Source organism: Dama dama, chromosome 14 (assembly GCF_033118175.1).
Source record: "Dama dama isolate Ldn47 chromosome 14, ASM3311817v1, whole genome shotgun sequence".
Classification (NCBI taxonomy): domain Eukaryota; kingdom Metazoa; phylum Chordata; class Mammalia; order Artiodactyla; family Cervidae; genus Dama; species Dama dama.
In genome coordinates, this window is record NC_083694.1 from 66,499,311 (window position 1) to 66,525,321 (window position 26,011).

Genomic DNA, 26,011 nt, shown 5'->3' on the forward strand with positions numbered 1-26,011 from the left:
AGTCATACAAGGCAGAACCCTTCCAGTTCTATCTTCAAAATGCAATCACAATCTAACAACCGTTTCTCACCACCTCCACCACTGTGTCCACGCCAGCGTCAACTTCTCCTGGATTACTTCAACAACCTCCAAAATGGTCTCCCTCCTAAATTCTATTTTCCCTCCTAGATTCTGTTTTTCACCAAGCAACCAGAGTGATCCCTACCTTGTCACTGCTCTGCTCACTATCCCCCAGTAACTTCCTATCCACTCAGAATAAAACTATGTTCTTAAAGCGTCTCAGGAGACCACACCAGACCTGCCCACGTGTGTCCCCACTCCCACGAGACCGCTTCCTATCACGCTCCCCTCCGCTCCAGCCACAGCGGACCTTGCTGCTTCCTGTAGAGCAGACGCACTCCTGCCTCCAGGCCTGTGCACTTGTTCTCTCTCGCCAAGATGCTCTTCCCGCCCACGTCCACATCTGCTCCCATCTCACTTCCCTCAGATTATTTGCCAATTGTCCCCTTCTTAATAAGATCGACCACTCTACGTAAAATAGAAACCCTCAACTCACCCTTCTGGCATTCCCTCATATATTCACTGATGTATTTGCTTACTGTCTGCTCTGCCTCTATACTGTTAACTCCATGAAGGCATATTCTTCGTTTTGCTCATTACCACGTTAGATCTGGGGCTTCTCTGGTGGCTCAGACGGTAAAGAATCTGCCTGCAATGCGGGAGACCTGGGTTCGATCCCTGGGTTGGGAAGATCCCCTGGAGGAGGGCATGCATGATAAGCCACTCCAGTATTCTTGCCTGGAGAATCCCATGGACAGAGGAGCCTGGTACCCTGCAGTCCATGAGGCTGCAAAGAGTCGGACACAACTGAGCGAGTGAGTACAGAACATGTTAGAACTAGGGCTTCCCAGGTGGTGCTAGTGGTAAAGGAACTGCCTGCCAATGCAGGAGACATAAGAGACGTGGGTTCAATCTCTGGGTTGGGAAGATCCCAGGGCATGACAACCCACCCCAGTGTCCTTGCCTGGAGAATCCCACGGACAGAAGAGCCTGGTGGGCTACAGTCCATAAGGTCACAAAAGAGTCAGACACAACTGAAGCGACTTAGCATGCACGGAAGCATGTTAAAACTAAGAGCCCAGAGAGTGCCCAAAATATTTCTAACTCAATGAATTAAAATGTTAAGAAAATTAGTCCAAGAGACTCATGTGAAAAATGAATAGTTCTATAAGCAAAGGGAAGTTAAAGCCTAAATCATAAATATTCAAGCATTCATATTATGGAGAAAACAGTTCTTCAATGTTTACTTTTTCAGTAATAGCTACTCACGCATAGGAAAGTGGTATTTTTATGATAAAAGCACAAACTCCTATTTCACAGAGGTGACAAAGTACCAGCGACACGTAAAAGATAACACACTGTCCGCCATCCAGTTCAGTTGACTGCTCATGCCAAATCCAGGAAATTATCCTAAAGTCTTCTCTCCCTAACCTTAAATCCATCATAGGTCCCACTGAAAGTGAAAAGTGAAAGTGAAAGTTGCTCAGTCGTGTACAACTCTTTGCGATCCCATGGACTATACACAGTCCATGGAATTCTCTAGGCCAGAATACTGGAGTGGATAGCCTTTCCCTTCTCCAGAGGATCTTCCCGACTGGGGAACTGAACCAGGGTCTTCTGCATTGCAGGTGGATTCTTTACCAACTGAGCTATCAGGGAAGCCCACATAGGTCCCATTGATTACCCCCAAAGCAACTCCACTAGAATCCCAGAAGACCATGCCACCATCATCTCTTGCCCAGGCTACTTTACTAGCCTACTCACTGGTCTCCTCTTGACTTTCTATAATCCATTTCACATACAACAGTCAGAGGGATTTTCTTGAATGTGAATCAGACCTTGTCACTGCTTAAAATGTCCAATCATTTCCCAATGCCCTTGAATGAAAGCCAAAGTCTCTACCTTGCTCCTGCCTACTTCTTCCGTAGCTTCATATACCACCAAAGCTGTCGATTGCTTGCTAGATCCAACCGAATGGTCTCCATCCTTGTTCATCAAACAAACCAAGTTTGCTTCTGCCTTCAATTTTTCACACTGATCCCTATACCTAGAACAGGCTTCCACCTTACATTCAAAGGGTTATTTCTTTTGTCATTCAGAACTCCTCTAAAACGTCACTTTTTTAGAGTAGGCTTCCTTGAATAACTAAAGTTGTCACCCAGTCACTCTCGATTAGATCCCTCTGTGTTAAAAATGAGCATGAGTGCGGGCTAAGTCGCTTCAGTTGTGTTCAATATTGTGTGACTCTATGGGCCATAGCCAGCCAGGCTACTCTGTCCATGGTATTCTCCAGGCAGGAATACTGGAGTGGGTTGCCATTCTGTCCTCCAAGGAATCTCCCTGATCCAGGGATTGAACCCTTGTCTCTGGCATCTCCAGCATTGGCAGGCCAGTTCTTTACCACTAGCACCACCTGGGAAGCCCCAGAAATGAGCACAGTCCCCATTATTAGCTGATAGTATCACTCTTGTTTTCTGTTTGACTCTCCACAAGAAGTAAGTTTATTTTCCTGTCTTGTTCATCAAAAAGAAAGCCTAATAGATAGCACATACTCAATAAATTTGCTGAATATTAAATGAATCGAGTCCCTATTTCTACTACTATTTGTATTATAAAATCTTTTTAAAATTAAACAATAAACACCCAAAATGAACTGTCAAAAGCAATTCCTCTCCTCTCCCCACCCACAGCCCCCCACATCCCCCCCAATTTAAATAATCCAGGACAAATTCCATGGCCATGTGATCACTCAAAGGCAGGCATGGTCAACAGCAAAGAAAAAGAAATTTGGTGAAGATAACAAACAGTTCTAAAACCGAAAAATTTGAAAGCCACATGTCTATGGCTTTAAAGCAGATTATAAACATCTTCTACAGTAATAAGGTAAAATCATTTGAAATATGAGCTTTAGGAAGTATAAGAAATGATAAGAAGATGGCATAAGAAGAAATATTTGGAGAAGGAAAAGGAAAAACAGGAAGAGGAAGCTTCAAATAGCAGAGGTAAACTAGGATTGAAAATTTACCAGATTATCTCCAACATGAATAATCCACACTGGGTAATAGAATATTGACTGTAATTACATTCATCCTACTGACCTTGTTCTAAATTATTATGGATTATTACTACGCAAGTTATTTTGTTCCACACCAGAGGTGGCTGTATTTTGCTATCAGATGACATGACCTCTAATTCAATAATGTCTGTAATGCACTGGTATCCTCAGATAAAAGCTGTCTATAATGTCTGAACAAAGGTGAATTAGTTATCCAATTCACACACGCAATTAACTCTCTTAATACCTGAGAGACCATGGAGCCCCTTCTGAATTTCCTATTAAATACTACATATGGAGGTCTTCCCTCCATCTGTAGTTATCTTGTGCTGTACTTCATAATAAACAATATTAATAGTTTATTGCCCCCGTCAAAAATCTTACATTAGTTATCATAAGAGACCTCATCCCACAAAGCAATGACTCATTTTCCTAGCAAAATGCATTCAATTCATGTGTTACGCCTATTACTAGAGCATAACAGTTCTTTACGCTCAGTGACGTAAAAATAATAACAAAACCTTCTTGAAATATGGAAAATAATTTAATTTTCTTTACTATTTTAAAAATATCTCTCAAAATCCAAAAGGCAATGTTTATCTTGGGCATTTATATTTATATGCTGTGTTCATTTTAATAAAAGACTAATTATTTAAATTCAGGTGTTAAAGGGCAAATACAAACCAAAATTTAGTATTTTTTTTTCTTGCCACCTGTTCCCTTTACTAAGAGCTGAAATCTCATAAAGAGTCTGAAGGCAGAGCACTGCGCCCCTGCTTTGTACCCATATGTGATGCCAATGGCTGTATTCATAAAAACCCAGATCAGAATAACTAGTTAATGTCAAACGTTAAGCAAATACCTATGCTTTCTAAAAAAGGAGGTAATTAATTAATTCTTCAGGGGATGCTTTTCATTCTTGTCATCTAACATTAATGTATCTTTTCAGCAGAGAACAAGAGAAATCCCTAAGATAAAACCTAGTTCTCTTAGCACACGGCCGCATTAAAGTTCTCATCATATTGAACCCATCCTCCGAGTAAGGAAGCAGCTAAGCGTATCTAAGAATGTTCCTACAGTTCAAATGAAATCTGCTGCTCGCCTGGGCTTTCATTGTCCCTCGCAACTCAAAGTGGGGGGGTCGGGGGCGCGAGCAGAAGCATAAGGAAACCGTTTCTTACATGTGTTTCATATGTTTTATCCACTCAAGTAATGACAGAAGGAAGAAGGGCATTATAGAAACTAAAAAGCTAAGGGTGCTTAGCTTTCGGTGCATACACAATCTAAGCCACAAACCAACCTTCCGCGTGCTGCAGCACAAGAAACACCGACTCCTCGGAAACGATGTACTTGTGCAGGCACACCATGTTGGGCACACAGCGGGGGACGATGGTCTTTCTGTTCCTGCTGCATTCGCTGCTTTTCCTTAGACCCTGACAGAGAACAAAAAGGTCAGTTGTACCCTCAGCTGCCTTTGGAGCCTGCTGCGCTCTGTGTTTATCAACCAAACTAATCTATCCGAGTTACTCTGGGCTTCAGAGAAACCACTCATCTGCTACTCTATGCCCCTCGGTCCCTGGAGGCTCTGCTGATGGCATCTGGCGTGAGTCCAGAGCACTGAAGATGCCACAAAGCTGCCATTAAAATCAATTACGTGGGTCAGTGTTTTTATTAGAGATGCTCTCAAACTAAGTCATCAGGATGACACACAGTTATTTCTCTATGACCTTTCCTTAAGTTTTATTTTACTTATGTGTATCTTCAAAGCAGTACACATCGTGAGATCAATTCAAATTCCTGAGACACAAAAGGTATTCCGAGATTAAACAGGCAGTTTTGAAATGCTATTCCAAAAAAATATGAAGATCATTTTAAGTTTTCTCCAAAGGAACAAGGTATGTGGAGTTTCTCATGTCATACCGTGGTTTAAAAACCTGAGGAAATATCAGCAATAAAGTATACTCAGAGAGAAAAATTTATTTCTGTGTATGTCAATGTGGCCTACTGCCATGCTGATAAGTAAAAGAAAAAATATCAGAAAAACATAACACTGATTTGAAATTCATTAATTCTGGATGCTGAGGAAATGCTTAAAATTAGGATACTTTTAGAATATTGCACTATGAAAATCCACTTCAAATACGATTTTGAAATTACAAAATTGAGGGGGATTTCTTCCCTTATTCACTTAATTACAAATTGAGTAATACAGAGAATCAAAATTGAATTTAGGTAAAAGACATGGCCAGGGATGTAGATAACACTTTTCCAAATACCTTTAACAAAGACTTTAAGGTAAAATTTCAGCTCTTAAGAACTGTAATCGTAATCAAAAGTATGATTGTATGTGGTCTTCATAAATTATGTAAAATATATTAGAGATGTATTTAAATTATACACTATACATTTAAACAGCATAAAATGAGTTTTCAACTTATTCAAATTATTTCCTCCACACTCTTTTTAAATGTATGCTACAGAGTATTTATCAACTGTGATGGAAGGACACAAACTAAAGTGAATCCAGATGACTGCAAACACAAAAAAAGCCATTCAAACACCCAGAAAAAAATTAAATACTTTCTTTCAGAAGCATAATTTGAAAATACATTTCTAAACTCATTAAACAGAAAAATTCTACTTACTTTTAAAATAAATGTCTGTTCTGTCCTTGTGTCCATTACAAGTAAAACCTACAAAAAAAGACATGAGTAATAAATTATTTACAATCAGTGAAATACGAACTCATAAACTTTTTGAAACCACACTAAAGGTTTGGGGGGAAAGTGCTGAAACTGACTCAGCCAAAACCATTAATTTCTGAATAGGCTTTTTTTTAAGTCACCAAATCACACTGTGAAAAATCCTATCCAAAGGGTATTTCCTTTCTAAAAATGCCATATTTTAGAAACACTACCATGTTTTCCTAGATTTATTTTAAAATATAATTCTTAAAAGGAAATATTACTTTAGAAAAAGAACTCTTCCTTATGAAACATTAAGTGGCTAAGTAAAAAAAAAAAAAAAATTGTTTTACAGAAATTGAAGTCTCAACTTTCTTCCCAAAACCTCAAACGTAGCCACTTGCTGCAATGTGATCTCAATAACTCTGGCCCCAACCCAGAATCTGAACTCACCTCACCCCTTCCACAGGTATTACCCTGAATGAAACAAAGATTTACCCAGATTATAACAATGGCCTCCCAACAGATTTCTCTGCTTCTATCTTTGCTGCCCTATGTTCTATTCTCAAAATAGTTAAGGCAGGTTTTCTTTTTAAAAAATTATGTTATATCATGTATCACTTTTCTTATTCAGAGAAAAAGCATACATCCAAAAAATGACCTCAAGACCCCTCATAATTTCACACATCACCCCCTCAAACCACCTACTCCCCCTACCCATCTTAATGAAAAGAAAGAGTGAATAGAGATAGGGAATCACCCTCCCATATTTATATTTATAGTTTATAAATATATTCCATATTTATATATTTTATATCATGTTGATCTTTTTAGAGACATTACAGCAGATGTTGGCAAACTATTCCTGGAGAGATACAGGCAGTAAATATCTTAGGCTTTGCAACCCATGTGGTCTCTGGTGTAGCTACTGAACTCCACTGCTATAGCACAAAAGCAGCACAGTCTGAAATGGGCTGTGGCAGGAGAACTTACACCTCAGAAATCTGTAAACACGCAGCAGTCTGTAAGCGTAAAGGTCTTTTTTCCTGCCCTCTTCAGTGAGTTGGGAGTCCAGGGTAAAAGAAGCTATCAAGCTTAGGAAAATAAAAGAATGCTGAGAAGAAACAGGCGAGTTAAAATGAGGAACCTGTTTAAGACCTGATGAATTTGAAGTCATAGTGACAACTTCATATTTGACCCCTCTTCTGGGTGCTTGATCTATCCTATTCTACTCTATCTAATTTCAAACGAATATTCCCACAGATACCTTCTCAAAGCCCTCTCCTCACTAAAAACAAAACCCAATTTTACCTCTTAACAGTATTAAATATTATTACCCATGAAACCCCCTAAATCAAAAAGTTCCCTAAGTCCTGTGAGTTCTCCCCTGTCCCCACCTTTGTGACCAGTGACCAAGTCTAGTCAATTCTACGCCCTAAGTATGTCTCCTCTCCACCCTCCACTCTCTTTGGCCTACCATGATTTCAGTGTTTACTATGTGCTACGCTTTAGTCATGTGTAATCACTGTTAATTCTTTCAATTACCCAATAAGATAATTTTACCATTCCTACTCCAAATGTGAAGATATTATAGCTTCATCTGTAGAAGATATAATGGTGAAGTGAAAGTCACTTAGCTGTGTCTGACTCTTTGCGACCCCACGGACTGTCCATGGAATTCTCCAGGCCAGAATACTGGAGTGGGGAGCCTTTCCCTTCTCTGGGGGGTCTTCCCAACCCAGGGATCGAACCCAGGCCTCCCGCATTGCAGGTGGATTCTTTACCAGCTGAGCCACCAGGGAAGCCCATAATGGGAGAAAATAATAGTACCTACCACTTGTGAGAATTTCAGTGAGATAATCTTTAAAAGTGCTTGGTACAGCCAATTGTTAGTATTACTGCTTTACTATAATAGCTTCTTCTCCCTGAAATGCTCACCCAGCCCCTTACCAAACAACCACTCATACTTCCATATTCAGCTCAAATGTCACTGATGCTCTTCCTATGTTTTCCTACTATATACGATACCAGCCTCTTCAATATGGTTTTATTTGGTCACTTTGGTCCATATCCCAACCAGATTTCAAGCTTTTCATCAGCATGTTGTAAGCAGAATAACAGTTGCCAATGTTGCTCATACCTTAATCTCCATAACTTGTGAATATGTTATGTTATTGGCCAAAAGGACTCTGCAGATGTAATTAGGATACAGACCTTACAACAGATTACCTTGGATTATCTGAGTGGGCTCAATCAAATCACATGAACCCTTAGAGAACTGTCTCAGTCCAGAACTGTAATGATGCACAAAACTGATATGGCAGAAGGGGAAATCAGAGGGATTCATAGTATGACAGAGATGTTGCTGCTGGCTCCAAGATACAGAGGTCCACATGTAAACACTGGACATAGACCTCCAGGAGCTCACAGTAAGCATGAGAAGGAACAGGCAGTTTTCAGGCACAAAGGCCAACCCTTGGCTGAGAGCTAGCAACCACAGTCCTACAACCCCAAAGAAAGGACTACAGCCAACAACCCAAGTGAGCTTGAAAGTGGATTTTCCCCCAGAGTCTCCAGGAAAGAAAGCAGCCCTGCCAGCACCTTGAATCCAGCCCAACACAACTCCTGTCAGACCACTGATCCAGAGAACTCTGACTACACAAAGTGAGTTGTTTTAAGCAGCTACGTTTGTGGTAATTTGTAATGCAGCGACAGAAAATTAATACAGGGCAGAAACTGTGTTTCCTGCAACACATAACCTATCCACCTCCCAAAGTAACTGTTCACTAAACATATGTGAATGAATTTAGGCATAAAAGTTTGGAAGGTAGATAGCAATATAGGAATGGAGTTTAGAAAATAAGTCAGGAGATGTATATAAATTGCTAAGAATTCTCCGTTAAAAACAATAGCTAAAGACAGGAGAAAGTATCCTACTAGAATGCTTACTTTCGAGCAGGCACTGTGATGGGGTTTAAAGAATCAAATCACATAATTCATTCAACAATCTAATAAGGTAGGTATACTATTTCTTTTTCTTTTTGACCACATCATGCAGCATGTGGGATCTTCGTTCCCCAACTGGGGACCAAACCCAGGCACCTTGAGTGAAGTGTGGAGTCTTAACCACTGGACTGCCAGAGAAATCCTGAGGTAAGTATACTTTAATTAATCACGTTTATAGACGAGAAGGCCTTTCCTGGTGGCTCAGGCAGTAAAGAATCCACCTGCAACGCAGGAGACCTGGGTTCAATCCCTGGGTTGGGAAGATCCTCTGGACAAGGGAACAGCTACCCACTCCAGTATCCTGGCCTGGAGAATTACATGGACAGAGGAGCCTGGCAGGTTACAGTCCATGGGGTCACAAAGAGTTGGACATGACTGAGTGACTCTCACTTTCATAGATGAGAAAACAAACATAAAATTGTTAATATGCTCAAGCTCACAAAAAGAAATAGAGGAAAACAGAATGGGAAAGACTAAAGATCTCTTCAAGAAAATTAGAGCTACCAAGGGAATATTTCATGCAAAGACGGGCAAAATAAAGGACAGAAATGGCATGGACCTAACAGAAGCAGAAGATATTAAGAAGAGGTGGCAAGAATACACAAAAGAACTATACAAAAAAGATCTTCACAACACAGATAATCAAGATGGTGTGATCACTCCCCTAGAGCCAGACATCCTGGAATGCGAAGTCAAGTGGGCCTAGGAAGCATCACTACGAACAAAGCTAGTGGAGGTGACGGAATTCCCGTTGAGCTATTTCAAATCCTAAAAGATGATGCTGTGAAAGGGCTGCACTCAATATGCCAGCAAATTTGGAAAACTCAGCAGTGGCCACAGGACTGGAAAAGGTCAGTTTTCATTCCAATCCCAAAGAAAGGCAATGCCAAAGAATGCTCAAACTACTGAACACTTGCACTCATTTCACATGCTAGCAAAGTAATGCTCAAAATTCTCCAAGCCAGGCTTCAATAGTACATGAACCATGAACTTTCAGATGTTTAAGTTGGATTTAGAAAAGGCAGAGGAACCAGAGATCAAATTCCCAACATCCGCTGGATCATCAAAAAAGCAAGAGTTTCAGAAAAACATCTATTTCTGCTGTATTGACTCTGCCAAAGTCTTTGACTGTGTGGTTCACAACAAACTGTGGAAAATTCTTAAAGAGACGGGAATGCCACACCACCTGACCTGCCTCTTGAGAAATCTGTATGCAGGTCAGGAAGCAACTGTTAGAACTGGACATGGAACAACAGACTGGTTCCAAATCCGGAAAGGAGTACATCAAGGCTGTATATTGTCACCCTGCTTATTTAACTTCTATGCAGAGTACATCACGAGAAACACTAGGCTGGATGAAACACAAGCTGGAATCAAGATTGCTAGGAGAAATATCAATAACCTCAGATAAGCAGATGACACCACCCTTATGACAGAAAGTGAAGAAGAATTAAAGAGTCTCAAGATTAAAGTGAAAGAGGAGAGTGAAAAAGTTGGCTTAAAGGTCAACATTCAGAAAACTAAGATCATGGCATCTGGTCCCAACACTTCATGACAAATAGATGGGGAAACAGTGGAAACAGTGACAGACTTTATTTGTGGGGACTCCAAAATCACTGCAGATGGTGATTGCAGCCATGAAATTAAGATGCTACTCCTTGGAAGAAAAGTTATGACCAACTTAGCATATGAAAAAGCAGAGACATTACTTTGCCAACAAAGGTCATCTAGTCAAGGCTATGGTTTTTCCAGTAGTCATGTATGGATGTGAGAGTTGGACTATAAAGAAAGCTGAGCGCCAAAGAATTGATGCTTTTGAACTCTGGTGTTGGAGAGAAGACTTTTGAGAGTCCCTTGGACTGCAAGGAGATCCAACCTGTCCATCCTAAAGGAAATCAGTCCTAAATATTCACTGGAAGGACTGATGTTGAAGCTGAAACTCCAATACTTTGGCCACCTGATGTGAAGAATTGACTCATTTGAAAAGACCCTGCTGGGAAAGATTGAAGGTGGGAGGAGAGGGGGACGACAGAGGATAACATAGTTGGATGGCATCACCAACTCAATGGACATGAGTTTGATTAAACTCCGGGAGTTGGTGATGGACAGGGAGGCCTGGTGTGCTGCAGTCCATGGGGTCCCAAAGAGTCAGAACTGAACTGAGAGGTGAGATTTAAACCCTAGCAATCTGACTCCAGGGTTCTTCCTCTTTAACTGCTAAACTAACATATCATGAGTGCAAAAGGCGGCACATCTCTGTAAAGGTGAGCTAAATAAACATCTACTGAGTCTGTAGAGACACTCTGCTGCTAAGTCACTTCAGACGTGTCCAACTCTGTGCAACCCCATCCCTGGGATTCTCCAGGCAAGAACACTGGAGTGGGTTGCCATTTCCTTCTCCAATGCATAAAAGTGAAAAGTGAAAGTGAAGTCGCTCAGTTGTGTCCAACTCTTCGCGACCCCATGGACTGCAGTCTACCAGGCTCCTCCGTCCATGGGATTCTCCAGGCAAGAGCACTGGAGTGGGGTGCCATTGCCTTCTCGGTTAGAGACACTCAGTGTTCCTTAAATCTCATTTGTTTTCACATCAGTTTGTAACTCCTTTTAAGTCATTCACCAGATTCCAATCCTATCTAAATAACATACATCGATATGATACAGAAAACGTTCCACCAGGTAAAAAGTATGGAAGCTGTACAAAGGAAAGAACTTTTTTCTATCAGAAGCGTCTTAATCGACTGGACAATATATTCCTGTGTAAATCAGCAGTGATATCTCTTTGCTGGTCTCACTTAGTCATGAAGTATGAAGTAGATCAGATAAAAAGGCCAAATTAAGATCGATAAATATGGCTGAGAAGGGCTACTTTGTTTACATTTACTTTCTTCTCCTACCAAGTTTGTTTGTGACTAGACAATGTTCACATTGAGGCAATAAACACAAGAACATATGTGATTTTTTTTAAATGTGCCCTTTGACTGTCAATTTCTCCCAAACAGGTGTTGGCTAAATGATTATAAATTGGCCTCTGGATACACCTCTTCAACTGAGCCATACAGGGCTGGTGATAATATAATTAGACCTAAAAACATCAGGCTGGTGAATGCTTTCCATCTGTTTGGCAATAATGTTTAGTTAACAATAGTCTTTAAAAGAAGCACCTTCAACTTCAGTTCTTAAAGTTATTTATAGAGCCATTCTTAACACACCAGCACTCCTGCTAACAAGAGCTTTAGCCACTTGGAAATTATTAGCCATACGGCTGTATACAAAGAGAAACGACTGCATTTAACATCTGTATCTTTCCAAACTTACACGCTTCAACCTCATTTAGAGTCATTTCTTAATGAACAGTGCTATGGCACTGCATTAATATTATAGTTGCATGCACAAAGATCATAAGGAGCCAAACATTTTTTTAATGCCAACAGTAGGCCAATCTGTAATGAAGCTGTCAGCATAAAGGACAAAATAATAGCTTCTTTAACCCTCAAACAGAATTTGTTCATTTGTGGACTAGAACACATCAATTTAAAAACTGCTCATGGGTTTGCTCACCTTTATAAAGACAAAAATCTAATCTAGTACTAATTTGATACAATTGTCTTTCCAATGAAAGGCTCCTAAAACCAGCTTTTATTTCATGATAAAACAAGTTCTATAACTCAAACTGTCATGAAATAATTATCTTGGATGGCATACCTTATTGAGAGAATACAATTAATGTATTTTTCCCTTTCATTTTTCACACTTCCTTATCAGCACTATATTAGCATATGGTCTAACAGGAGAGATTACTCCATCTTTGCCCATGATAATATATAGAATCACTGCTCCTAACTGGAAAAAAAAAAAAGAAAAAAGCAAGCAACTTATCCCTCCAGGATTAGCCTCATCTGTTCCTCAATTCCACCAGAACAATGAGACTTGCTTACTTTCCTTTCACAACAGTAGCAAGAAAAGCTCCAGCTGACTATCAGTAAATTTTGTTAACTAGAATGGGGAAGGCTTGTAGGCTTAAGTAGGTTTAACTAGGTACTACCTCTGGAAAGATAGGGGAGGTAGGACAGCATATCAAAAGTATCAAATGAAAATTATTTTTTAGGCACATGAAAAATAAATTTGGAGAAAAGAAAAGAGAAAAACAGCAATATAGACACGATGACTGTGGTGAGGAAGTACAGAAAGTCCCCTTCAGTGAAGATCATATGTCACCTATTTTTGAATTTTTTTAGATACTTAATTTAAATGTTGACATTCAAAGTCTGTAAGCCTCTAGAAGTAACTTCAGCTCCAATTCCTTTAAGAAGAAAGATTACCTGGGTAATCCAAGGGAACACCTCTCACTACTTTGGTGCCACTTATTTCAAAGGACTCCAAAACAATGAATAAAAGTTGGGTTTTTTTTTGTTTGTTTTTTTGTTTTTAATGTTTAAGAAAAGCCTACAGAGACAGCCATACTGGGACAAACAGCCTTCCCTTTAACGGCTGTCACAGTACCATTCCTGTTGACTGGACGTCATCTAAATGGACTTCAGTTGTGCAAGTTACACCACTTAGAACTCACACATCAACATACCAGAGAACCAGGGGCACGTAAGAAAGAGTCCAGAGAAAACAGAGAAGCCCAATCAGACAAGTTAGCTAGTTTTTCTCAATATAGTTCCAGATAAATAAGGTTATACTTACTATACTCTCTTGAACAGCCCACACTTGACCATTATTAGATTCACTAAACTCATCTTTGCAGTGTTATAGGTACTGGTAATGTTATTCTTCTGTAGAAACAGTCACAAACCTATAGCGCTAAACCGTTGCTTTCCCTGTCAACACCACATGGTGATAATTAAATGTTACTTACACTTATTGCAAAAATTCATCTCATTTCATAGGCTTAGAATACTCAAAATGTATTTTGACTGTTAAGTGTTAATTCCATACCTTATTCTCATGAGATATATCTTATAAAAATTCAACAGCAGAAAACAAAGAGTACTCGATGAACTTTAATACCAGCAATTCTTCCAGTTCTTCCCACTGGGGTCTAACTTTCTCTTTTTTGGACATCAGAAGCTAGCAGTGTTCCCTGTACTACTGCCCGTCAACTCCAAGAGTAGAGGATACTCAGCCTACCACTTCTGTCCGTGAGAAACGGCAGCGCCAGGAGCGTCAGCATGGACAGACAGTGGAGAGGCACTTCGCGCCCTCACGCCATGACACCAAACTGTTTTTGATGGTCCTGTGCTCACAAAAGTTGTTTCACTGATAAGAACTGAAGTATGAAGAGTAACATTTGACATGGATACTTGCAACTCTATCCTAAAGGATAGAGAGTTCAAGGGTCTGTTTTCAGTAAAGCATAAAAAGTACCCTTGTGACTAAAGGGGAACAGAAAAAAAATTCTTTGATGTCTTATCAGTGTTTTATTGGTGCTAGAATTTCCAACATAAGACAACATCATGAAGTAAGTGAACAAACAATCCAAAAGGATATTGCTTTATGGATTGACGGCAAAGCCAAAAACATCACCAACCAACTTACAGCAAGGTGAAATATCATTTTGAAGTGGGCTGAGTTCTCTAGGCGTCTATAACCTAGAAATACCTTCAAATGCAGGAAACAACAGAACTGATCTACTAGGATTGTATGGAAGTAGTATGCAAGATCCACATTGCTTTCCAGTTATTAAATTCCAAATTATCACAAATCAAAATATAGTTTAAATGTTTATCCCAATACATTTAATTCCCCAAAACATCCCATTTCAGTTTACCTAAATCTCTTATCTGCCTTTACTACAAACAATTGGGGCAGGAACAAGGAGGAAAGAATAAACTAAGCTGGTAAATAACTGATTTCTCTATAAGAAAACAACTGATCTTAGACTTCTTTAAATGCCCACACATTTGCAAAGGTTTGAGTATGCTAATTTTTTAATTAAAAGATATATCAGCAGTGAAAGCTCTTTCATATGCACTACTGATTCTGCATCAAACGTTAACTTTCCAACTTAACACCAGTATAGCCGGTGGCAGCCTGAAGGTTCACCATCTGCTGCTACCCAAAGTCACTGTGGCCACCTTCAGAACATATGCATCAAAGCCGGAGATAAGAGACTGAAGGAATACTGTCTAAGTCAGCATAAGGGCGATGACAAACCCAGAGGCAGGCAACAGGCAAACTACCAGAAAATTTAGAACACCACGAACCATCAGTCACCTCTTCGAATACGTACCCAAGGTCACAAGGGACTCTAGCGGCTGAACAAACAGCCAAGAGAAATACTACCACTAATACAATTTACTTAAGTAAATAAGGATGATGACTTTTTCCTTAAAGGAGAGGGACAGTTATTTTTTAAACCTCCTATAATTTTATTCAAAGCAAGCATATGATAAATAAAATGAAATATAAAATTGAAGTTATATTATCTATGAATAATAATAAAGGTATAAGTATATATTTTAGGCAGTCATAAAATAAGGTACTTTTCTTTGAAAGATTTATCTTCTGTGTACCATCATACCCACCATTCAAATATTACCAAAGTACCTTGAGATGAGATTTTATAAAATTCACAAAATAGCAATTAAAAACCCTGATTTCTGGCTACTGAAAAATGTCATTTATTTAAGGTAATGATCATATTCACCACAATACTGCATATAGAAACATAATGTTGTGGTGTCTTTTAAAACACTAATAAGAGAGAAACTCAAAAACCTAGCTATATTCAATTATAATACTGAATAATTGACATATTCACCTTAAAAGAAATTAACTAATATGAAATTTTCTTATATATCATCTTTGATTTCTAGGTTGGTTATTTTGGTTTCTTAAATGTAGTTAGAAAAAAAAGCAATATAGAAAATATCTTTTAGAGTACATAAAGCATCTTTCAGTTCTTAATTTGAAAATGGCAACAGATACATTTAGTTAGAATTCATTCTAATCTTAATCCAGATTTTTAAAAATTCTTCCAAACTTCCACAGCAAATTAGTTATAAATTAATTTAAAACTAGGGCATTATTAAGCATTCATATACCATAAGAACTGTCATAATGAAGCCCATTTGTCCTGCCCTCTATTTAAATTGAACACAACCTGTAGAGCAAACTATCTACAGTTTCTACAACCAGATACAAAAAGTGTAGTGTGTGTGTGCGTGTCCCAGGTGAATATAATTCATACCTCTGTATACTTAGTAATTTCAATAATGATCATGATGATTTCTTAAAGGGTCATAGTTTGTCACTTTGAGAGCTAAAAATAGAGTAAATATTATCAAAATAACTTTATCTTCCAAGAAATGTTATGAATATATTATGAATCATAATATTAAAAAAAAAAGCAAGCAAGCATATTTTGGTGGTGCTAAAAGAATATGCAAATACAAGTAATATACTCAAAATTCAAAAACCACTCATTCTCATACTATTTCATTGCTCCAAAGGGCTCTGAAATATGGCTGGCAAAGTTTGTTTTCTTTGACAGACTAATATCAGGATCAGAAAAGATAAAAAGGATTTTAAGGATGTTTCTCTACTTCCCTTCTATAAGTCGTTTGGCCAACACCTGGATTATTCATCCTTAGGCAAGTAGCTAAATCTAGTCCTGCCCTACAGCAATACAAAACACATGTGATTCTCTAGAAAATAACCCAGGGAGTAATTATTTCAACCACAAAAATGAATTTTAAATCTCTTATATTCCTATTAGTTGAATGTCAATGAATGTGAACCATTCCTCAGTCATATCTCATCTTAGGATGTGAAGTGAATGATTTAGTGAACAATAACCTATACAGAAAGGTCTTATATATTTACACACACACACACACATAAAAACATGAAAAAAGTTTTACTTTGTATAACTTTTAAAATCCTCGGCCTATATATCTATTACTTCATGAAACATGCTTCCAAAGGACATGGTGTGTCTTTGTTAGAAAACAGGTATAAATACAGCAGAAGGCAGAATATAAAAGACAGAGAAATCAGGTTTAAAACAGAAAGGCTGAAGAGCTAGGAAAAACATCCACTTAGGAAGCTCTTCTCAGATCCAAATGCTTTAAAAGCTAGATCTCTACATCTCTGTCATTCTCATTTTGATTGTCAGTTTTCTGTTTTTGCAAAGCAACTTGCCCAAGGCCACAAAGAGATTATGCTAAAGAGAGGTTAAAACTCTGAAGTTCTGGGTTTATAGGCCCAAGTTCAGCTTATGTCATTCAATTCCATAATGAAACCATTTATTTTATTTTTTTGGTTTGAATTCTGAAGTTCACTTGGGATAATGATTTGACACTGTTAACTTTAGATGAAAATTAACTCAAAAGTATGATCTGTTATACTTAGCTTTAAATACATTTTTTTTTTTTGCATTTGCCAGAAACACCTAATACTCTAGTGCTGATAAAAATATCCATGAAATTAAAAGACACTTACTCCTTGGAAGAAAAGTTATCACCAACCTAGATAGCATATTAAAAAGCAGAGACATTACTTTGCAACAAAGGTCCATCTAGTCCAAGCTATGGTTTTTCCGGTAGTCATGTATGGATATGAGAGTTGGACTATAAAGAAAGCTGAGCACCAAAGAATTGATGCTTTTGAACTGTGGTGTTGGAGAAGACTCTTGAGAGTCCCTTGGACTGCAAGGAGATCCAACCAGTCCATCGTCAAGGAAATCAGTCCTGAATATTCATTAGAAGAACTGATGCTAAAGCTGAAACTCCAGTACTTTAGCCACCTGATGCGAAGAACTGACTCATTTGAAAAGACCCTGATGCTGGGAAAGATTGAAGGTGGGAGAAGGGGACGACAGAGATGGTTGGATGGCATCACCGACTCAAAGGACACGAACTTAAGTAAACTCCAGGAGGTGGTGATGGAAAGGTAAGCCTGGCATGCTGCAGTCCATGGGGTTGCAAAGAGTCGGACACGACTGAGTGACTGAACTGAACTCAACTGAACTCCGTCTTCATCTGTCTGATTTTTAAAAACAAATGGATTTCACATATTGTTAGCTTGCTTTTCCCCCCGTCCTAATGGTGTACTTTCATCATCTTTCCTTATCAGTGCCTCATATAGGTATCTACATTCAGAGAGGCAGTATAGTATAGCAATTGAAAATAAGGAGCAAAGAGTCGGACACGACTGAGCGACCGAACTGAGGCTGAGACTGATTCATACTCTGACTTAATATTTTCATTTGGCTGCTAAATGTGCTGTCAACACACTCAAATTTATAGGCCCTGCAAACTGAAATAAGTTCCTAAAAAATAGCAAATATACGCACATAGTTTGTATATAGTGTTCAAATTAGAGTAGTGTGTACTCAGCAAATGCTATCTTACAAAGGTAACAGGTTGACACAGAGCCTACACCTTCAAGTCAATCATATGTATCCAACTAAGTTGCCAATGTCAGAGACAGGCTGATTCCAATGCAGAAGAACATGCTTCAAGGGCAAGAAAGCTTTAGATGCTATTATTTTTAAGTGTTTTAAATGAGTTTTGCGCTTTTGTAGCAGATGGAGTTGAAATGTTGGTACTGATTACAATTTAACAGTGCTTTAATATGACCTAGAACATTTATATAGTTTAAAAACCCAAGTGCTGATGTTCTTATAAACATTCCAAAATATTTCAAAGCACATATGAAACACAAAGAGACAACACTCATTCTCAAACTGACAATTTCCTTGACTGCAACAATTTCCCTGCCAACAATCTATGCATGTATTCCGTGAAAGATGGTGAAAAAGGGAGGAGGATGAATGCTTGGACAGTTTTCAAAACCACTCTCTTGCTCTGATCCCGAACATGTGGTATAGTTTGAGGTGCAGCCTCACAGAGTATGCGAAATCTTAAAATACATGCATTATTTCTTTTTGTCCCCTTTATAACTATTCAGCAAGCATTTGTTAAATCCTTACTGGATAGACAGCAATATATTTAGTTAGGCATTATCAAAGAAAGAAAGAGAGGTAAATAAGGTATACTTTCTGCCCTCTAGGACAGGTTAACAATATATTTTAGGCAACTAAAGTGAAAATAAGACACAATCGAATGCTAAGTTTAATTCAAAGAAAGGAAAGATGAGTATTACAGTTGAGGACATAAGCTTTCAACTAACATCGTGAAGACTGGACTATATATAGGTAGGCAGGAAGGAAAAGAAGAAAAAATTCACAGTTGAAGAAGCTAGAAAGAAAGCATGCCTTTCTTGCACGTCTCTGTATACTGGCATTCCTTTAGCCTTCTCTGAGTAACCCTACTCATTTCTCATGTCTTTGCTTTACTTTCTTTAAAAAGCCTCTGGAGAGCCCCAAGTTAGGCACACCTCTTACATGTTCTCATAATACTCTAGTGTACTTCCCTCACTGAAAACAGTTTCACATTGTATTGTAACTGCTATTTCCCACTAAATTATAAACTCTGAGAGGGTAGAGATGAGCTGTTTTATTCACCATTATATCTCCAGTGGCTATTATCACATTTGACATATAGCAGGAACTCAACAAAAATCAGTGCAGATGGTGACTGCAGCCATGAAATTAAAAGATGCTTACTCCTTGGAAGGAAGCCTATGAAAAAGCAGAGACATTACTTTGCCAACAAGGGTCCATCTAGTCAAGGCTATGGTTTTTCCAGTAGCTATGTATGGATGTGAGAGTTGGACTATAAAGAAAGCTGAGCACAGAAGAATTGATGCTTTTGAACTGGGTGTTGGAGAAGACTCTTGAGAGTCCCTTGGACTGCAAGGAGATCCAACCAGTCCATCCTAAAGGAAATCAGTCCTGGGTGTTCACTGGAAGGACTGATGCTGAAGCTGAAACTCCAATACTTTGGCCACCTCATGCAAAGAGTTGACTCATTTGAAAAGACCCTGATGCTGGGAGGGATTGGGGGCAGGAGGAGAAGGGGACGACAGAGGATGAGATGGTTGGATGGCATCACCGACTCAATGGACATGAGTTTGGGTAAATTCCGGGAGTCAGTGATGGAGAGGGAGGCCTGGTGTGCTGTGGTCCATAGGGTCACAAAGAGTTGGACGACTGAGCGACTGAACTGAACTGAACTGAGGAGCTCAACAAATATTTTCTGAATTAATGAATGAATGAAAAAATAGAAATAGAAAAGACCTGGAGAGAAATGGTGAGGAGCTAGGTCAATTAGAATAAATGGTCCCTACCTGTTTTTAAGATAATGTGAGTAGAGAGGTACCATTCATTCATTTATTCATTTTTTTCAACACATATTTATTGAGTATCTGCTGTTTCTAAAGTCACTATGCTAAATGTCAAAAACACAAAATTAAATAAGATATAGTCACCAAGCTGGTATTTGACATGTTATAGAGGCTTCCTCTTCAAAGACACATTATCTTCTGCCCAAGATTTAGACTATCTTTCCTGTCTAAAATTAAGAGATGTCTATGCTACTGTATCAAAATACACAAAAATGTTAATATTTAGGAAAAAAAGAAGAAAAATACTTGGTATTTGAGGCATGTGAAGGCTTGTTGGAGGAGGCATAGAAATAGTATCAAAAACTACCATACAGGGATTTCCCTGGTGGTTCAGTGGCTAAGACTCTGCACTCCCAATGCAGAGGGCCTGGGTTCAATCCCTGGTCAGGGAACTAGATACCACATGCCACAACTAAGAGTTCGCATGCACAGCTAAAGAGCCCACACACCAGAGCAAAGATCGAGGATCCTGCATGCTGCAGTTAAGATCCAGATCAGGCAAATAAATAAACATTAAAAAAAATAAACCTACCATATAATATGGATGAATGCTATGGCAGAAAGGTTCAAGGCATTAAAAAGACACAGCAAAAGATAGTTAAAAATATCACACAGTAGAGGTAAGCAAGGGAGCCTTCCAAGAGAAAATAATAATTCAGAATGAGATAAAATTAAGCGAGGAATGGAAAAAAAAAAGTCACTCCAGGTAGAGGGGTACATCCTGTGTAAAATACGACGCCTTGTGTATCTTACAAGTCCCACAGGGCTGTGCCCAAGGAAGCGTGCTGAGGTGGTCTGGGAATGGTCTTTGCAGGCTTAGATGAAAAGTGCAAACATTATCCTAAAAATCTATGGGATGGTATTAAAGACTTATAAGCAAGAGAGTTATTAGCTTTAGAAAAATCACTTCTCTAAAGCACCCATTTAATGAATTATTCTGACAGCAGTGTCAACAATGAACTGGAGGAAAATCAGATTAGAGGCAAGTATAATATGTATTAAAAGGGAAATAAAGAGAATAGTGTATGCCTTTAAACTTACAAGTAACTTGGGATGCCTAAGTTTTTATTTGAAACAGTTGAAGGTTAGTTGTAACTAGCAGTGCCCAGAAGGTACTGGGTCAACTTGAAATAATTATTCTAGCTATATGTCATCTACAGGATTCTTTGTCCTATTTTGGTGAAAAAAAAAAAAAAATTGTTACCTTGAAAAAGGTCAACAAAGACATGTTGATCAAAATCATGGACACCACAAAGCTGAGAGGTCCACACAATGTGTTAAATTTAACATTCTCTGAAATATAGATCACTATCCCCTATAGAAACTGGTGATGCACAGGGAAGCCTGGCGTGCTGCAGTCCATGGGGTCGCAAAGAGTCAGACATGACTGAGCGGCTGAACTGAACTGAAAGAAATTTTTAAAGCTATATAATAATGGCTACAAAGAAAACAAGAGAAGAGATGAGAAAAGATGGAAGACAGAAAACAGAATGAATCAGATACTACAGACAGCTAAAGCAGGGATTGAAGACTGGCACTGAAAACAGGGCTTTATGTGAAAACCTACATACCAAATTGATGAGGACAGTGGTCCTCCTTCAACTGCTAGGCTCCCAGAATCCTGGTTGGCCTAACACTATATCCCTCAGTAAGAGACTGTAAAGTTCTTTTCTAAGAAAACCAAGTAGCCTAAAAGATAAGGCAGACAGACAGTGACATTATTAGGTCTCCTAATAAAACATCTGTATCATTACCCAAATTGAAGGTCACCAAATGCCCAACTCAACAAATGAAAAATAAAATAAGATAAAATCCAACCAAAACAAATCACTGTGAAATTCTGGAACAGTCAGAGGGTCAGAGAAAAGAGCCTATAGGCCTCCAGCAAGCGGAAAGAAGGTGCGGGTGGGGGTGGGGGAAAGGTCAGGAACTGGAATTCAACATAGAAGACTGATGAAAGGAATTCCCAGGAAACAAGTGAAAAAGTGTGATGAGGGGAGCTATGCAGAAGACCAAGAGAACAAACCAATCCAGGCTTGAGAAGAGCAAAGAAGGAATCCAAGAGAGAAGACTTCGAGAAAACCACTGATCCAAAGTCCTGTCGGAGGCACCTGGCGGTACTGAGACGTTTTAAAGTTTTATCAAATGGTTTAGTAATAAATGTAAAAAATAAGAAGGACAGGGACATAGGAAAAAATAAGAGGAGGGTGATGGGGAGAGAAGGGGGCCACTGATTAACCCTAAGAAAAAAAAGCAAATGTATACAAGGAAAGTCTGAAGATATTTCAACAGATTGAAATTTTGGCCAAATTTAAGCAAAATAAAACTAGAAGAAACAAACAGAAAAACAACACCAACTGGAAAGACAACACACTGTCTTGAAATAACTAAAAATTGGTTATTGGAGAGGACAGTACTAAGGACTAAAGCAGAAGTACTTGGCTCAAGAGAAAAAAAAAAAAAAGACTTTCTAAAGAGTTCGATTGTGTAAAATGGAATGAGTGACTGAGACATTAAGTAGCTCAGTCTTTATTCACCCTTCTTTATAGTCCCTTCCATGTTATTTTAGAATTTACATACTGACCTACATCTCTCCTGCTAGACTAAAAAGAAGAAACAAGTCAATACAGCACCCAACACAGTGCCTGTCACATGGTGGCATTCAAAAGAAGTTTGTTAAGTTAACAAATAAAACATCCTAAACCGGAACAGCCATTCAGTGGGGCACTGGAGGTGGGCCACAAGATCTGTAATTCACTGGGTCAGATGACCTTAAAGTCCTTTCTAACCCTGAGCTTGTATATGCCAAGCCATTAGGAGGTAAAATGAAACTAGCTCCTTTATTCCAAAATTATTTAGGTTATCATATTATAAAACTGCCCCTACAAATCTATCCCTAAAAATATATTAGATAAGCATACTTTAAATATAAAAACAATGAGTTCTTTAGAACAAAAAAATACTCTATTAATCTAATATATTAACATTAATATCACAGATAAAGGGCTTTGCAAGTATAGAATTCATTTTTATATATTCAATTATAGTTAAACGTATATTCCCAGAGACAGAATAAGATATTAAAGTATTGAACATAATGAAACAACCAAAAGGCATGTGTGTGTGTGTTTATCAAACATGTGGCTGTCCCTTGTTTTAAAAAACAGGTATATTAGACGCCGTTCCTTAAAGATGATATTCCTAGTTATAATCAAAGTCTATTTTGATTTCATGTATAAAAACTGTGGCTAAACTACATGCCCTTCAACAATATGCATAAATTAGCTTGTACTTATTAATGTTATCAGCACAATCCAACTCTATTGTTAACTATTCCTTAGCTTCTTGAAGCAGTTTTAGGTTCACAAAATTGAACAGAAAGTACAAAGTTTCCATACATTCCTCCTGCCCCCAAACACCCTACAAGCTCCACCATCATGAACATCTTGCAGCAGAGTGGTACATTTGATGAAACTGATGAACCTACAGTGACACATTATTATCACCCAAAGATCACAATTTAAGAGTTCACTCTTGATATTTCAATGGTTTTTGACAAACGTGCAACATGGACCCACCATTATATCAAGCAGAAGAGTTTCACTGCCCCCCAAAATTCTGTCTCTACCTATTCATCCTTTCTTCCTCCTCCTAATCCCTTGTAATCACTAATCATTTTACTATCTCCCTGATTTTTTGCCTTTTCCAGAATGTCATATAGTTACAATTGTACAACATGTACTCTTTTCAGATTTGTATCTTTCACTTGCTTGGGCTTCCCAGGTGGCACTAGCGGTGAACAACCCACCTGCCAATGCAGGAGAAATAAGAGACGCAGGTTCAGTCCCTGGGTCAGGAAGATCCTCTGGAGGAGGAAATGGCAACCCACTCCAGTTATCTGTGCCTGGCGTCCCAAGGACAGAGAACCTAGAGGGCTACAGTCCACAGGGTTGCAAAGAGTCAGACACGACTGGAGCAACCTCGCACACACAGGCAGCACGCACAGCTTTCACTCAGAGATATGCATTTAAAGTTCCTCCATGTCTTCATGGTTTGATAGCTCATTTCTTTTAAGCACTGAATAATTTTCCATTGTCTAGATGTAGTGTACCACAGTTTATTCATCCCATGAAGGGCATCTGGTTGCTTCCAACTTTTGACAATTATAAATAAAGCTGTTATAAACATACACATAAACATGAATAAGCATACTCATGTAGACTTTTGTGTGGATATTAGGTTTTCAACTCATTTGAGTAAATAACTAATAAGCACAATTGCTGGATTATATAGTAAACGTATGTTTAGTTTGGTAAGAATCTATCAAATGTCTTCCAAAGTGGCTGCACCGTTTTGCACTCCCAGCCAGCTATGAATGAAAGTCCCTATTGTTTCACATCCTCGCCAGCATTTGGTGTTTCCGATTTTGGCCATTCCAATGGCTTCCCTGGTGGCTCAGCAGTAAAGAATCCGCCTGCAACTCAGGAGACACGGGTTCGGTCACTGGGTCGGGTCCGCAAGATCCCCTAGAGAAGAAAATGGCAGCCTACTCCAGTATTCTTGCCTTGGAAATCCCATGGACAGAGCAACCTGGCAGGCTACAGTTCACAGGGTCACCAAGAGTCCCACATGACTGGGCAACTAAACAAGAAGTATCTAGTGGCATTTCACTGCTGTTTTAGTTTACATTTCCCTGATGATGTATGCTGTGCAGTATCTTTTCATATACTTACTTGCCATATGTGTATTTCATTTAGTGAGGTTCCTATTAAGTCTTCAGCCAATTTTTTAATTGGGTTGTTCATTTTCTTATTGCTAGGTTTTAAGAGCGCTTTGTATATTCTGGATAACATTCCTCATATGTTTTTACAAATATTTTTTCCCAGTCTATAAACTGTCTTCATTATCTTGACAGTGTGTTTCACAGAGGAGAAGTTTTTAATTTTGATGATGTCCAGCTTATTGAATATTTTTTACATGGATCATATCTTTGGTGTTATATCTAAAAAGTCACTGCCATACCCAAGGTTGTTTACATTTTCTCCTATGCTATAAGATTTTTATACCTTTGTGTTTTTCTTTAGGTCTATGATCCACTTTGAGTTAATTTTTTTTCAATGATGTGTCTATGTCTAGGGCCCCTTTAAGGTCTGCATCTAGGGCCCCTTTCTTCATGTGAATGTCCACTGGATTTGGTATTTCAGTACCATCTGTTGATGCAACGATCTTTCCTCCATGGTACTGCCTTTGCTCCTTTATCAAAGACTACTAGACTATACTCATGTAGATCTATTTCTCAATTCCATTCTGTTCCATTTATCTGTCTATTCTTTCACCAGTCCCACACCACAGTCTTGATTTCTATAGCTTTACAGAAAGTCTTAAATTCAGGTACAATTACTTCTCTGAATTTGTTCTTTTCCTTCAATATTGTGTTAGATTTTCTGGAACTTCTGTTCCTCTATAAAAACTTTAGAATCATTTTCTCAATATCCACAAAATAACTTGCTGTGATTTTGACGGAGATTGTACTAAATGTATAAATCAAGCAGGGAAGAACTGACATCTTGACAATAACAAATCATCCTACATATGAACATGGAATATCTTGCCGTTTATTTAGCTCTTCTTTAATTTTTTTCATTAGAATTTTATAGTTTTCCTCATATAAGGTTGCATATATTCTGTTAGATTTATGTCTAAATATTTCATTTTTTTGGAAGTGCTGATATAAGTGATATTGAGTTTTTAAATTCCCCTTGTTCACTGCTGGTATTTAAGAAATGACTGACTTTTATACATTAACCATGTATCTTGCAGCTGTCCTATAATAGTTCAACAGTTTCAGGAGATTTGTTTGGTGCATTTTTCATACAGACAATCATGTCACCTTCAAAAGAAGTTTTCTTTCTTCATTTCCAATTTTCATATCTTTGTTTCCTTTCCTTAC

General features: G+C 38.4%; 1 protein-coding gene and 1 non-coding gene across 5 annotated transcripts in view; one reads left to right on the forward strand and one right to left on the reverse strand.

The window, feature by feature from the left end:
* The window catches only part of RPS6KC1 (ribosomal protein S6 kinase C1), a 195,606-nt gene that overhangs the window by 41,838 nt on the left and 127,757 nt on the right, over window positions 1-26,011 (reverse strand). For all 4 annotated transcript variants that reach the window (XM_061160965.1, XM_061160968.1, XM_061160964.1 and 1 more), the window contains 2 exons: window positions 5,761-5,808; window positions 4,416-4,548 (listed from right to left, as the gene is read on the reverse strand). In XM_061160965.1, the coding sequence (XP_061016948.1) occupies window positions 4,416-4,548; window positions 5,761-5,808 (181 nt within the window). The remainder of the gene's footprint in view (window positions 1-4,415; window positions 4,549-5,760; window positions 5,809-26,011) is intronic.
* On the forward strand, window positions 20,381-20,453 carry TRNAG-CCC (transfer RNA glycine (anticodon CCC)). Its single transcript has one exon. It is a non-coding gene; the product is annotated as a tRNA-Gly (tRNA).